At 33.4% G+C, this 16559-nt stretch overlaps 1 protein-coding gene across 8 annotated transcripts in view; it reads right to left on the bottom strand.

Annotated features, from left to right (window-relative positions):
* RELCH (RAB11 binding and LisH domain, coiled-coil and HEAT repeat containing) overlaps positions 1-16559 on the bottom strand; it is a 115108-nt gene that overhangs the window by 28278 nt on the left and 70271 nt on the right. For 4 of the 8 annotated variants that reach the window (XM_087869769.1, XM_087869768.1, XM_045790219.2 and 1 more), the window contains 6 exons: positions 14845-14893; positions 12317-12396; positions 8744-8850; positions 7528-7627; positions 2064-2146; positions 1215-1278 (listed from right to left, as the gene is read on the bottom strand). In XM_087869769.1, coding sequence (XP_087725895.1) covers positions 1215-1278; positions 2064-2146; positions 7528-7627; positions 8744-8850; positions 12317-12396; positions 14845-14893 — 483 coding nt within the window. Of the gene's footprint in view, positions 1-1214; positions 1279-1490; positions 1574-2063; positions 2147-7527; positions 7628-8743; positions 8851-12316; positions 12397-14844; positions 14894-16559 lie in introns of those variants that run through there. The other 4 variants (XM_045790220.2, XM_087869766.1, XR_015727584.1 and 1 more) reach the window with 3 other exon arrangements.

The raw sequence follows: 16559 nt of genomic DNA on the forward strand, positions 1-16559 counted from the left end.
TTTTTTTATTTTTTGAAAATACAAATATTCCCTAAGAAAATGTAAAAGCAAAACCCCCCATAGTATTTAGAGAAAAACAGGTAAATTTATAACGATTTTGTCTCTACATTTTAATTCTTAAAACCAATCACAGTGTAAGTTACCCAATTATTCACCTTCTGAAAGCAATGAGTCATTAATGACTTACATCTTACTCACATTTCCCTAAAAGATATTTTTATTTTAGGATTTAAGAACATGTTGAAATTCTGCCAAGACTGCAAGCTTTGCAGAATAATACTTTTTAATGTTGCTTCACAGTGAAATATATAAGGAAAAAATAGAAAACTTCCCCCCCATAACTAAGTTGTTTAATTTGTTGTTAAAAAACTTTTTTGACAAAGAAACGTCATAAAATAGTGCTTCCTTTTGGGGGGGGTAAAATGTCTGTTTACGTTTAAGTGGCTATGTAATATGTCCACAAATGATTTATTTTCTAATCTACAGGGTTTTTCATTTGTATAAAACATGTCCAATTTTATAATAAAGAATGAAATTCTGATACTCATTTTAAGAAGTGTCTTATAGTTAATGTTGCAGACAGAACCTAACAAACTTGAAAATAAATCACAAGTTTCTAAATCAAAATATACTGTTAGGGAGAAAGACCTTGATAATCTTCTAATGCAGACCTAACAGAGGGTTGTCACAGTCCTATGCGCTGCAGTGACATGATACCAGCCCACTAGACTTGCACCTTGGTATCAGTGATACAGTTATAAGAACAGAGGTGCCCTCTAGCCTCCATTTGTGAAACTGAAATAGGTTTGTGTTCCTAAAGTTATCTGGCAAAATTGTCTTCAAATCTGTGCAAACTGACAATCAGGAATTTATGTAGACTATCTAGAAGTGTACTGGATAGGCTTTGGAACTAGATCTGGTTTGCAGATTATTCAAAACTGCGATACTCAGCTAGGCTTAAAATTGGAACGTCTAAGAGTTGGCTTATATTTAATTTTCTAACTTAGAAGGAAAGTAGAGATTTCCTTAGGATATGAAAATATACTTTGGGTAAGGCTCTCATGTTTTCAAACAGTGAGATATTCCTCCAGCCCATAACCAACTAAGAGATAAAATAAAAGATAAGTCCTTCCTGCCCCCTACCGCTTGGTGCATATCTGTAATGTACCATCACCTCAACAGTACAGAGATATTAAATTTCAATAATTTCCTACCTCTCTCTGAATAACCGTTTCCATAATAGTGCCAAAGGCCGGAATTGTGGCAATTCTGACAGAGCTGTTAGAATTAAAAAAGAGAGAAACTGAAACTTTCTTTGAGATGAAAAACTGATTATTAACTGATTATTAAAATGTATATCAAAGTAAGTACAAGGTAAATATACTGTATTAGTCTCTAGCAATGACAAATTAAATTTAAAAAAAGCAGACCAAGAAGAATGCTCAAAAAGACAGACAGGATAACTTAAGGTCGCAGTCTGTGGAACTCACAATTCAGGATCACTGGACAAGGTAACAAGGGCCGGAGCAACCCGCTTGTCAACTAACGCTTCACTCATGCCTCGAAGAGTCAGCTGTAAACCAGTCAACATGCAATAAAAAATGGTTTGGTAAACTGGAATGAGAACTGGGTTAGCTGTGACTGAGGATGGGCAGGCAGACTCATTGGTCTTTCTTGGTTTAGTCACCCACACGAGACATTAAAATGTTAAGCCTTTGGTTCATGCCACTATACTTACTGGTAACAACATGTTAGTGAGATTAGCAGAGCATCCTTTCTTGGCTTGGAAGAAATAGTCCATCAGCATATACTAAGTTTTGGAAATGTTTATTGAGAATGATATTAATGTATTCTTTTCATATATGGCCTCCAAATGCGATGGTCAACATTAAAAAAAGATACATGAACAGTATAATAAAATTTAAAATCAAGTGAACATAATCCAATACTATTATTTTAAAGAGGTGAATATATTCTTTAACGGACTTAAAAGCTGATGGTTATTTCTTGACAGGCACATTTTGAAAGGGATGCTGAATGTAAAAGGCAGGGATGACACTTACATTTCAGGGTCACTGGAGAGAGTAATGAGAGCAGGAACAACCCTCTGAGCTACCAGAGTTTCATTCACCCCCTTCACCAACAGCTGATTGGTCAGCGTAGGGGGTATTCACAGGTGATGCATGGAAAGAGCAAACACAGTGCCACGGGAAGAAGAAAGGAACAACCAAGAGAAAGAGAGAAAACACAAAAGCAAAACCAAAATTAGAAGCTAAGCAAATATTGCTACTAGAGTGCTTTATAAAGGCAGAGAATGCTCAGGAGGAAAATAAAGCTTAAACAGCCTAGCAGTCCACAAAAACAGAGTTTGTCACCAATTCAATGGCAGTTTGTACTTTTGGTCAAAGTCTCCATGCAGTTTCTGTGTTCAATTAAATGCAATTTAAAAGAAAGCTTTTCTTTCTTTCTTTCTTTTTTTTTTTTAACTAAAAAGAGGATATATACCGGATTCTATGGTTAAATATGTTGAAGTAAATCTGGTGTCATTTTATTATGACCAACAAGGTACAAACTGGACTGTTTTTAAACCAAATCCAAATGGCTAGCAGACACCACTAAACTGCTTCTGATTGTTCTATGGCAAGTCAACTTAAAAATCAAGGACAATTCCCAACCTTTTACATCACATAGTTTTCTCTTTTGAGGTACAGAGACATAATGCAGCCTTAAGTGGAAAGTATCACATGTGGGAATTAGATCTGGGTTCAGACTCTACCTCTCCACTTATTAGCCTTGTGGCCTTAGATATATTACATAATCTCTTGAAACTCAGTTTTCTCATCTGAACATGGTGATATTGTTATCTATCTTAAAGGATCATTGTGCTACGAACTGCGCATAATTAGCTAAATATTGTGTCTGACAAAGATTAGGCATTCAAGAAATGTGAGTTTAACTATTATGAGTATTCCAAGACATAAGATTTATGATATATTTGAATGAAGAAATTATTAATTAAAAAATTGCTTTGGCTGATCCAAGTACTTAACATTTTAGTTTGTTATTTTACATTTCTCTAAAAGCTCAAAGGAATAAGAGAAATACGATAAACACAATTGACTTATTTCTATAATCTGATGATAAAATAATCCATTTAGCAACCAACCCTAAATCTAGAAGAGGACCATATTGAGAAGTATTCATTTTGTTTTTAAAAGGGTGACATCCTAATCCTACATTATCAATTTCAGAATTTAAAAACAAATGAATCCTAAATGCTAATCAATCTGTTCACCTTGTAATGGATCTAGGCCTCATGGAATATGGAACATGCTGTGGAATTTTTAGTAACAAAAACCTAACACTGCATGTTAACACATTCCTCCTACACACCATATCAGAGACAGCAGAACTCCCTTTACATGGGATTCTTAATTTTACAATAATCTATTACTATTTAACAACTGATTGACTTTAAAATCTACTTCGATATTCTGAAATTATTTTTATAAAAATACATGGATAATTAGGCTGGAATAAAATGACAAAGGAACTTTTGCTACTGCCTTAAACATTACAGATGTCAAGCAGAAAGAAATAGGGGAAAGAAGTTAAAATACTGTTAAATAAAACTTTCTTCTCTGTACCACTTTATAAATAAAATAGCTTAGATTTGAATCAGTAAAGTGTATCTTAAAGTGTCTGCTATCTTGTGCCAGCCTAAAAGCATTAAAAAAAAAGGGGGGATAATCTAGGGGACAAGTTAATTTTTCACTGCTGTGCAGTTTTAAGTGTAATTTCTTTAGTAAGCTAGAAAATCAAAAAGCAAAATTTAAGAGCTATTGATTATTATACATTTTACATACAATGTATTGTATGAGCTTTTTTTTTTTTTTTGAGATTTTATTTATTTATTTGACAGAGAGAGAGCACAAGCAGTGGGAGTGGCAGAAGAAGAGGGAGAAGCAGGCTCCCCGCTTAGCAGGGAGCCGCATGCAGGACTTGATCCCATAACCCTGGGATCACCACTTGAGCTGAAGGCAGACACTTAACCAACTGAAGCACCCAGGCGCCCCTCATTTGATCGCTAAACCTGGTGAGCTAAGTACAATTACTACCAATGTTTTAACAGATGAAGACACGGAGCCTTAGGGAGGAAGTTATGTAACTTGTCCGGTGTTTTAGAGGCAATAGGCGGAGTTAGAAAACGGACTCAGCCACATCTGTCTCACAAGCCCCAGAGGTCTTTGAGCTGGCTGCTGTTACATGCTTAGCTTCCTTATGACTGATATGAGGAATCATTACATGAAGTTCTTTTCTGCATCTTTTGGGAAATCCATTATGTCACGTGATAAAGTTTCTTTATAAATCAATTTCAATAATAATTTGTCACTTCAAAAAGTAACATATTGCCTCTTACTTAACAATGAGAATAATATGATTGATTGGGTTTCCCCTTTTTGTCCTGGTATCTGAAAACTTAGAGCTATATTTAGCATCCAATTTCATTAAGTACCTCATATTATGTTCCTGGTATATCCATTTCTTGCTTTCTTCTCAACAGTTTCGGGTCTCACATTAAAAATTTTCTTTTATGGACTCTGGGAAACAAACTGAGGGCTTCAGAGGGGAGAGGGGTGGGGGACTGGAATAGGCCAGTGATGGGTATTAAGGAGGGCACATATTGCATGGTGCACTGGGTGTTACATGCAAACAACGAATCATGGAACACTACATCAAAAACTAATGATGTACTGTATGGTGACTAACATAATATAATAAAAAATTTAAAAAAAATTTTCTTTTATTAGAAATGTCCTGCTTTTTATGTTTTTACTTTGAATTAACTCACTTGCCGGGGATAGAAGGCACAATTATAAATTATAAAGTATTAGTATAAAAAAACCTTATTAAACACACTTATTCTTTCAGTATGGTTTTGTTCAAAATAGGGCTCACTGACAAAAAAGTAACTTTTTAAAAAGACTTATTTATTTTATTTTATTTATTTATTTTAAAGATTTTATTTATTTATTTGACAGAGAGAGAGAGCCAGCCAGCAAGAGAGGGAACACAAGCAGGGGGAGCAGGAGAGGAAGAAGCAGGCTCCTAGCAGAGGAGCCTGATGTGGGGCTCGATCCCAGAGCACTGGGATCATGCTCTGAGCCGAAGGCAGATGTACCCAGGTACATCTAAAAAGCACCCCTAAAAAGATTTATTTATTTTAGAAAAAGAGAACAAACAGGGGGACGGGCAGAGGGAGAGCAAGAAAGAGAATCCTCAAGCAGACTCCCTGCTGAGGGTGGAGCCCGATGTGGGGCTTGATGCCGGGCTCGATCCCAGGACCCTGAGATCATGACCTGAGCTGAAATCAACCGACTCAGCCACCCAGGCACCCCCAGAAAAGTAACTTTAATTTTTTCTACTGATGACTTTTTTTTTTTTTTAAAGATTTTATTTATTTATTTGACAGAGAGAGACAGCCAGCGAGAGAGGCAACACAAGCAGGGGGAGTGGGAGAGGAAGAAGCAGGCTCATAGCAGAGGAGCCTGATGTGGGGCTCGATCCCATAACGCCAGGATCACTCCCTGAGCCAAAGGCAGACGCTTAACTGCTGTGCCACCCAGGCGCCCCTCTACTGATGACTTTTACTGGCATGATCACTGAAATTTTTTTATTATAAATGAATTTGAAAAAATATTGAAGTCTCTCAAATTCAACTCAGAAGTTCATAATCAACTTGAAAGAACACCGAAAACTGCTGTAGCATAGGCACAGTTTCCAACCCAGCACTGACTGTAAACATAGAAACCAAAACCAGACAAAAGCTCCACATAAGAAGAAAAAAAGAACCCAAAAACAAATAAAAAGAGGATATTTCATTTTATTTACTTAAATTATTTTCATTTATATGGTATGCTTTATCAGTGCATACATAATTTGAAAAACAAATGGTTTAAGAGAAAGAAGTAGCTTTTAGGGTCTTAGAATAAAATCCTATGAGAAGAGTGTATTAAAGACCATTCTTTATATAAAAGGATGCCTTTTTCTCTCATGGATGACTTTTTTTCAGCATACTGAATAACCAAAAATTATTTATACTCACAAGGAACTTTTACTACAAAGCAAGCTGAATTTTTAATTTGGCATTTAACTTGACAAAGAACACCTGATTATAGTTTTTTCATTAAGTATGTATAATAACATAGGGAGTAACGTGGACAAAGGATGTTCAACCTCCTGGTAAAACTGGAATTTTCTTTAGATTTCACAAATCCATTTTATATATTTAATAGTTTTAGAAGATATATATTTTAAACATACCAGTGCTCTATTCTTCAAATGGTAATTTATCTTAAATTGTGGAAAAATCCTGAAATTCAGGAAAAATTATCCAAAGCACTGAATTAACCAATTCTTTTTAAGGAAATAAATGCTTTAAGATATTTTAAGAATCACATGCATATTAGGGATAATTTTAGCTTGAATAAATACATGTTACCTAAACTATATATTACTTTGTGAAATAGCATGATAGGAAAAAAAAGAATAATAATGGTAATGGTCGTTAACATTTATTTAGTTTTTATTATGTGCCAGAAGCTGTTTTAAGGGCTTTACAAGTATTAATTCATTTCGTATTAACAAAAATCCTTTGAGATGGATACTTATTATCATCTTCATTGTGTAGATGAGGAAACTAAGGCACAGAGAAGTTTGAACTTGCTGCTAAGTAGCAGAGACAGACACTGAACCCAGGCAGTCAGGCTCTATGGCAAGACTCAATAGCAGTAAGAAACACTCTAAATCAATTTTAGTCTTCAAATTCAAGTTCTAGAGATATAAATCAATCAATAAACAAATGAATGAATGAATAAATAAAGTAGGTTATGGCATCATTTCCTCTGTGATGGATATTTCAATTTCAACAGATAGGCATTTCAAGTTTCATACTTAACTTGGGTAGGTGGCAATTTAAGAAAATCTAGTTAAACAGTCTCTTCTCTCTTAATAAGTCTACGGGCAGTTAATATACATACAGGGATGTTATTCTAGATATGACATGAGAAAATAAACAAGTAGAAGTAATCAATAAAGTAAATATTTTCATATTTGCAATAATTGATTTTTGAATATTATTCATGAATCCAACTATAATTTACAACTTTAAATATATCTTATATTGTTTTAATTGATTTTAATAGCCATTTTATCTCAATATATAGAAAAGTACAGTCAGAAAGATTTATATAGGATGGAAATTAAAATAAGATTTAAAAGAAAATCTGAGAAATAGAACTGATAATAGAATAACATCCAAGGAACCAATAAGGCTAGAAAACATTCTTAAATATATCAAAGCTAAATTTCTGCCCCATCACACAGTACACAACTAGATACTGTATTGCCATAAAATATACATCAACATAACATAGTATGCAAAGACTTTTTTAAAAAACATTCCCTTCTCCTTCTTCCAAAGAAAATCATTATAATCTGAACTGAGAGAAGCATTTGTTTACATACCTCAAACATTCTAGCAGCAGTACATCTCACAAGTGCTGAAGTATGGACAACACCATACCATAAAACAGTTAACAGTAACTCATGGTAGGCTGGATTTGCACTGAAAGAAAAAACTCAGTATTAAAAGTGAGGGCCACAGTGCCTTACTGGTGTACTGAAAAATACTACATTTATAAGTAATATTAATGATAAAAATATTGGCAAAACACATGAAATTATTCTGTACAGATTTAATAGGTTACATCCAAGATTCTTTAAAAAAGGAAGTCACCTTATAAAGCTACAAACTTTTAGGATATTCAGGAATTATACTTTTAGGTTCTACAAACATTTGCAATTACGATAGAAATTTCAACTCTTCAATAGCATAAAAGTTAAAATTATTTTAAAAAAAAAGAAGAAAAAGAAAAAGAAAACTTACCTAGGAGAAAAAAAAGAAAAAGCACTGGACTAAGAGTCAGACGGGTAAGTTACACTTCTGTGGGTCTTAATTTCTACATCTACAAAAATTAGGGAAGCAATACATGTCCTTATTTATGTCCTATGTTTATTGTAGGATCAAATCAGATCAATTCAAATCATCTATAGGGAAGGATAAGTTGGCTGTGAAGCCTATCCAAATGTAAGACTGTATTGTTATTAAGTGCAGAGATAAAACTACAATAGCAGCTAGGTGATATGATTATGAGCAGGATTAGGCAAATCAAATGGGACAGAAAAAGGAGCTTAATAAGAACTGGCTTTTACTTGGGGCTCCTTTTTCAGTTTTGGAAAACTAAATTTTCTTCACATCTGAACTTTATTTCTCCAACTGCTTCAAAGAAAGCAATGTCTGTACTCTTTCCCCAACTCTTTTATTATAATGTATTGATTATAAAATATTAAGAATGTACAAATAAGGAAAACCAAAAACCAAAAAAAAAGAAAAATCTTAGGCCTCAAAAAACAAAAGATTTGGTGTGTATGCCAATATTTTTAGACTCAAATTATGTATTCTATAAATCCAATTTGGCCGGTGATGGGTATTAAGGAGGGCACATATTGCATGGTGCACTGGGTGTTATACACAAGTAATGAATCATGGAACTTTACATCAAAAACTATGGATGTACTGTATGGTGACTAACATAATAAAAAATTATTAAAAAAAACTTTGTATGAGTTAAAAAAAACTTTATATGAGTTAAAAAAAAAAACTATAAGCTATTATTTTTACCCCAGTTCCACAAAAGAAGCCTTCAGGCTATCGAGAGGAGCATGAGATAATGAAAGCAGGGTCATTACATCTTCTAAGAATCCAACTAACAGTTTTCGGTCTTCTTCCTACAGAGGATAAAGACTGATAATGAATTTCTAAGCAATTAAGTAGACCTAAAATAATAATTTCCTAACTGTAATTAGAAAATTTTATCAAATATGGGGAAATATCCAGTCTTAGAAGCATTTTAATCAGAGATATTTATTAAGCATATCTATGACCACAATGGTATGAGAACAAAGACTATCTTGATTCATAGATTTAGACCGTGCTGTCTGATATGGTAGCCACTCACGATATGTTATTATTTATAATATTTAAATTTAGATTAAAAATTAAGTACAATAAAAGATTCAGTTTCTTAGTAGCACTAGCTACCATTCAAGTACTTAATAGCCACGTGTGGCTAGTGACTTCCTTATTGGAGAGCTCAGATATAGATTATGTCTGCTGTTGCAGAAAATTTTATTAGACAGTCCTGGTTTAGAACATAAAAAGGCATATTCTTCTATCAAAATTTATTATTACCAATTTTAGTTCTAATTAATTTTGACACTACTTAAATACAAACTAGTAAAAGTTATCCCCCTAACAGAAACTCCATTTCCAAAAAATTATCTTTGCAATGTCTTAGTGATCAGACCCTACATGCTTGTTGAAATACAGACTACTGTGTTCTTAAAAGAAATAGTCACAACCTTGTTTAAAAAATAACCTATACTTTCAAACTTTCTTTAACAAACCATTATTTTCATAATCAGAAAAGTTTTTATCTTATATTGTGTTCTATTAAGAAATTGTTAATAAAAGAAACTTTATTTAAGAAACTTATTAAAAAATATCTGCTAAATTAGGAACATTAAAAAAATAACTGTATGTTAAATTAACCTGAATCTATAGAAGAAGAGAATCTGACATTCTATCAAGAAATAAATATATAATAAATTAGAGTCAAGTTTTTTGTTATTAGGGATATTTAGGTCAATAATAAACAGCTTCTGAATATTAATAAATAGATCTATGAAGAATACTGGATTGCTACCTACCATTTTTTTCTACATAATAAGGTTTACTTAGCATGAATAAAGGATTGACAAAAGTAATGATTTTAGAACACGACAGTGTACTTAACATAAAGCTTAGGACACTGACACACCAGCATCAGAGCAACACTGGAATAGAGATTTCACCCAATTTTAGCTGCCTACTATATCAAACACAAAAAAAGTATACAAACACAAAAAAAGTATACAAAAAAATTGGAAAACAAACTGTAAATCTGAAAAACCTAAAGTGTGAAATAAGGGGTATGAAATATACTCCTAAATGAGCACAGATTCTTCTGACTTGAAATTTTAGTATAATCCTATTTCTCATTTTCAGAATCTCAAGACAAAAAATGTATTTGAGTCAAAATAGTTTTTGTTTACCAAAGCAAACAGGACAGTGACATGCCCTAATAGAAAATTTTGTTTAGAGGGGCGCCTGGGTGGCACAGCGGTTGAGCGTCTGCCTTCGGCTCAGGGCGTGATCCCGACGTTATGGGATCGAGCCCCACATCAGGCTCTTCTGCTATGAGCCTGCTTCTTCCTCTCCCACTCCCCCTGCTTGTGTTCCCTCTCTCACTGGCTGTCTCTATCTCTGTCGAATAAATAAATAAAATCTTAAAAAAAAAAAAAAAAGAAAATTTTGTTTAGTAAGAAAAATATGAACTGCTGGTATGTGCTTCCTAAAACAAATAACACCGGCAATCTCTGATAGCTACTGCAGTTCACTTTTTGTAACTAGTTGAGAAGTTCTTATCTCTTTAAGTATCTGAATTTTACACAGTGACTCACAGACTTTTTCATTTATTTGACAAATCTGAGGGCTTAATATAAGGCAAACCCTGTATTTGGTACTTTATGATGCTTTAAAATACTATTTATTGTCAAAATCAACATACTAATAACCAAACTTCCAGAGGTTAAAGAGAGAAAAAAACTGACATCACAATTGCTATTATGCTGGTACAGCTTTCACAATTAAAAAGAGTAGAAAATGGTATCCATACTATCGTGCCTGGCAATATGCTGGGATTTAATCCCCACGAGTTTAAGAACAAAAATACAGACAAACTATTAATGTTACATGACTTAAATATCCTGCACACAGGGATATTTTGTGTATGTTCATATTACAAGGCAGTCTTTGAAACTAGTGTAGAAAAGAAAAGTTCAAAGGAATACTGTGCTACTTTAACAGAAGGTATGTGATACTGTAGGATTATATTTTAAAATTGTAAGATGGCTCACATCTGTTTTGGAAGAAGAGTGCAATAAATATGAATTGTTATAGTTTGATTTCAAAGGGCAAAAGAAATCTTAGGTATTAATGGGGGAAAACTCAGAAAAAAAGGTCTTCCTTTTTTATTCTTACACTCCGATTTCTATTTATTTTTTAATTTTTTTTTTAAGTAATCTCTACATCCAATGTGGGGCTTGAACTCATGACCCTTAGATCAAGAGTCACATGCTCTACTGACTGAGCCAGCCAGGTGCCCCTCACATTCTAATTTCTAAAAATGCTTTATCCTCAATCCATACTTTCATCTTACATCACACTTAAAAATGACTGATATACCTTACTATGACATCATATTATTTCCTTAAAATAAGGTTAACTTGAGTGTGGTAGTCTGTTATACTGTTGACCCCCAATGAACCACACCTCCTGGTTCACGCCCTTGTTTAGTTCCCTCCTCTTCAATCTGGGCTGGGCCTGTAACTTGCTATAATCAAGAGAAGGCAACAGAAGTGATGTGCTGATTCCAGGCCTAAGCCTTAGCCTAGCAGATACTGCTTTTGTGCTTTTAGGAGCCCTGAGCCACCATGTATTAAGTCTGGCTCTGCAGCTCCAGAGGTCCCATGGAGAGAGAGGAGCCCTAAGACTACATGGAGACTGAAGCTTGGTCACCCTAGCTGACCTCCCTTCCAACCAAAAAGTTGAATGTGACAACATGAATGACCACCAGCAAGGCCACAAAGGAGAGGCCAAGCTAAGCAAAGCCCAAGAGCAAATTAAAGGGTTATAAAAAGCCATTACATTTTTGGTTAATTTACTATGTAGTAACAATTAAGAAAAATAAAGTATTATTAAAAGATACTTTGCTAAAAATGATGACAGAGTACAGTATTCTACAGCATTTCATTGTTTGCTCCACCTAATACATGTGCTTTGTTTGTTTATTTATGAAAAATTAATTATGAAACACAATGAAACTTTGCTAAGTAAGTGCAATCTAACATTCCAACAAAATATCAAGAAGTACACCATCTCTAAACATATTTGTTCAATGGCGATTTTACTTGGAGACTTATTCAAATATGCTCTCCACTATAAATTACTTATTGAATAAGACAAAGACATAAATTTTGTTTTTCTTTATGGGTACCATTTTCACTTGTACACACATTAAAAAGGCATAATGTTAAGTATCTTTCTAAATAGAAAGTGCTTTTACATTTTCTAGTAAAAGGATTTTTCCCTTACCTGAATATAACACGTAAGGACTCCTGTTGCATAAATGGGGACGGTAGCTTTAGTGAGGACCCCATTTCCTGCTGAGGAATCTAAAATCATTAAAATAATTTTGAAAATCTGAGTACATTTTAAACAAAGCAAAAAGTCACAACGCAAATTATACTTAAAATTCCCACTGGCTAGGAGGTTTATGCATAAATATTGTCATTACTTTGGAAAATAATTTTTTTTTTAAAGATTTTATTTATTTATTTGACAGAGAGAGAGACAGCCAGCGAGAAAGGGAACACAGCAGGGCGAGTGGGAGACGAAGAAGCAGGCTCCCAGCAGAGGAGCCTGATGTGGGGCTCGATCCCAGAACGCCGGGATCACGCCCTGAGCCGAAGGCAGACGCTTAACGACTGAGCCACCCAGGCACCCCTTTGGAAAATAATTTTGATTAAAAGATATATCCAATGGTTGCTATAAAAATACAACTTAATACTTTTTAAAAAGCCATTAGCATAAACATTTTTGATAGATGGGAAAGAACTTTAATAACCAAAATGAGATGCTATACTTCCACTTCCATACTCAGAAATCAGAGCTTTCTTGAAGTCTCCCAAGTGCCAGGCCGTATAAGCACGTCTTCTTAAATTTTTATACTTTCAATTTACAGTATTCAGTAAAACGTAAAGGCACTTAGGGAAAAGGAGTCAACTAGATATATATTATTTAATCTGCTTCTAGATATGAGATACTACCTAGTTTCCAGTACTAGTCTGGTTCCAGAGCTCCTCCTTCATTCTCTATAGAGATTTTTCAGCCAGATAACCCTAATTATTTTTAATGGGAAAATTCAGGCTAAGTAAAGCAGTGGAAGAGAGGAAAGCATTTAACCCCAGGAGAGTACCCTGTGTGACTACTGTAAAATAAGAGATAAAATCACCTGTCGATGATTTCAAAAAAGCAACTCTAGAGATGATATGACATTATTTATAGCACCAACACCTCTTGCTTATTGTTCCTTAGGCACTGTTTTAAGTGCTTTGTATTTGCTTTTATGCAAATACAAATTTTATGCAAAATAAATTGCAAATTATTTATTACTTTATCTTTTCTTTATATGGTTCCAAATTCTTTTCAGAAAGTAGTACATAAAGAAATTTAACTAACTGCCCTGAAGGAATTATAACAAAATAGAAAGTTCCATTTTCACATCAATTAGTATTTGAGGTTTGTTTATTCTCTTGATAAGAGTAATTTTTTTTCTTTGGGAGGAATACTGATATTGGCTGACTGTGGCTATGTTATCAGCCAATACTGATATTGGCTGAGTGTGGCTATGGTATTTCCTTAAATCTGACGTTAGGAACATACGTCAAAATTGTATATACAAGGATTAATAATCTCTTCCTACATGAACAGCTAAACATTCAGAGCTAACTGAATAATTATAAAAGCTGTCAGTTTCTAAAATATCTAAATATTCTTCACTAATTTATCATGAGAATTAATAACTAAACAGATAATAACAAATATTAGGCATTCCAAATATTAACCCTTTAAAATATAAAATATATATTTTGGGAAGCATTTGTCAAAAAAAATCTCATCATGTTTCAGACTTAAAAGAAAAAGATTTTTATGTATTCATTCTCTATGTCTGAGGACAGCCCCAGAAGGAGTTTTCTAGATCACTCAAATCAAATCACTAAGGTAGGACTGGACTGAGATAAGAATTATCTATATATCCCAAATCAACCAAGTTAAAAAAAAAAAAAAAAAAGAGGGAGGCTATACATTTTGCCCTCTAACATTTTCCATGATTTATTCCTAGAAACTAGAAAAATACACAGGGATATAAGAAAGACACAGAAATGAGGTCTTAGACCAATGGTGCTATAATTAGATTTCTTAAGACAGATGAGTGAAAACGATCAACAGAGGGGCTGGAACTCCCCATTCAAGCATGTAGTTTCATTTTAAAAATGTATATGCATGGGACGCCTGGGTGGCTCAGTTGGTTAAGCATCTGCCTTGGGCTTGGGTCATGATCTCAGGGTCCTGGGACTGAGCCCCGCATCAGGCTCTCTGCTCAGCGGGGAGCCTGCTTCTCCCTCTCTCTCTGTCAAATAAATAATTGAATCTTCAAAAATAATGTATATGCATACCTTATATTCTCTTCCACTGTATGTTTTATTTTTAAAAGTTTTAAATAACTAATAATTAATTAGAGGCCCTTTATTTTATAATTTTCAGTATCTTGAATATACCATTTCAAACCTACAAGTGTACAAGTACTCAGTTTGAGAAACTCAGCCTTAGGTCAATTTGATTACAGGGAAGGTAGATATTTATAATCAAATTAACAAAGATTAATCTCACTACAATCTCATAGGAAAGAGATGAGATGTGACAATTATAAAACCAAGAAATAAATTTTCCTTCTCACATGTACTTGCTAGTTCATTTATACAATTTGCATATAACGAATACAGTATTTTTCCTGAGTGAAGAGATTCAATTGTTTTTAGAAGCAATAACAATGAACTTACCAATGTTTTCTTCAGACAGTCTTAAAATCTCCTGGAACTGAGGTTTTACCTAAGCAACCCAAAGAAAAGATACAAAAAGTTTTAGGTCCAATGGATCAAATGATGATTAAATAAATAAAATGTTTACTACTACTGCTACTATTTATTTATTAATTTTGCTTTACAGACCATTAGAGTGGTCATAAATATAACAATTTTTAAGAGGCTTAGAATAAAATAAGAGTCAAGTTACTGAAAACACCTTTAGAGAGAAAGTATTTTCAAAATCAATTCAAGTCAGTAAGTATTTTCTCAAGGGCTTTGGTTTCCTTCACTAAATTAAAAATAATTTCCAAGATGATTTTCAGTGCTTGAAATTACTTTATTACTTTCTCCTAAAACTGAATTTGATGATAGAAAGATTATTTAGGTAAATATTATTGCATGATTAGAATTATTTTTTAAAAATTTGCTTATTTAAAAGGAATGAAAAGGAAATTCCATTCATTTAATGTATTCAATAGATAACACATTCATCATGTACTATCTATCTGCTTAGATTTTATTTTAACTTCCCTAAAATATAAATTTAAACATCAAATACAGAATTTAATTATAATTTTTTAAGTTAGAGTAAATCCTTATTTCAAATTTTTATTACATTACCACAAACTTCAGATTTCAGGCCACTGAAGCCAACCACTTACTGCTAAATGCTAAAGCTGACTCCTACTTACTTCTTTTTCTTTTCTTTCTTTTTTTTTAATAATAGCTATTTTTTTTGCGATGTTGAACATTTTGCTTGCCAATGTTGATAACATAAAATCAAATTATATTTAATAATTAGATGTTGGTGAAAACTGTAAAATGACCGTGTTTCTTCTACAGTGGCATCAAGGTCTGGTTTTTGCCCTCCTATCGGCACATCGGGCATAACAACTTACATATCCAACTTAAACTGCGGTGAAGACCCCTGTTAAAAGATTAATCTACAGAATCATACTTAGAGAACACAAAGACACTGAAGTGACTTCTTAATTTCACACATGCCCAATCAACTTAATTATTTATTATAGGTCACAAATATAATAACATTATAACCCATTTTCTGAATTTTGCCCAGTCTGCTACACCAAACTATTTTACTTTAAATGTTTCAGCAACTACAGAGTAAAATAATAGTTAATAGTAAAGAGCTGCATGAAATTCTCACCTTTTAAATGTCTTGATTAGCATCTGATTATAGCAACTGTATCTTTTTATGTTTTGATTAGGTCTCTAAAGAACTGGCTTAACAATATGTGAGCAAGACAAATAGATTTAAGAGGAAATTGGGATCTAAGGACATTCCAGTTTTAATTGTCTAAAACTATAAAATAACCTGGATGTGTAAATGTGATAAATAATAGCTTTGGTAGTGACTGAAAGATGCAGCATTAATCTCAAATGTCCACGCTACTCTAAGAGCTGGTATCCTTGTAGCAAGTCTTCTGTATAAGCTACTTTGGTTCCACCATCGTCTGAGGTTTTGACCAAAGCAAACAGCCACCCCCTGAATCTGGGGTAGATGGTAAAGCAGGAGAAGCACATCAAAGAATTGCAGTCGAGTTCCCTAACTGATACTGCCTATGCTGGAAACCTTCAAGATATCCACAGTGAGTAGATATTATATCCAAATCCGGATACAACTAAGTTTAGGCTAAATCATCTGAAAACCAATAAAAATAGGAATATTA

This window comes from Ursus americanus, chromosome 19, assembly GCF_024610735.1.
Source record: "Ursus americanus isolate L20-20 chromosome 19, mUrsAme1.1.p, whole genome shotgun sequence".
Classification (NCBI taxonomy): Eukaryota; Metazoa; Chordata; class Mammalia; order Carnivora; family Ursidae; genus Ursus; species Ursus americanus.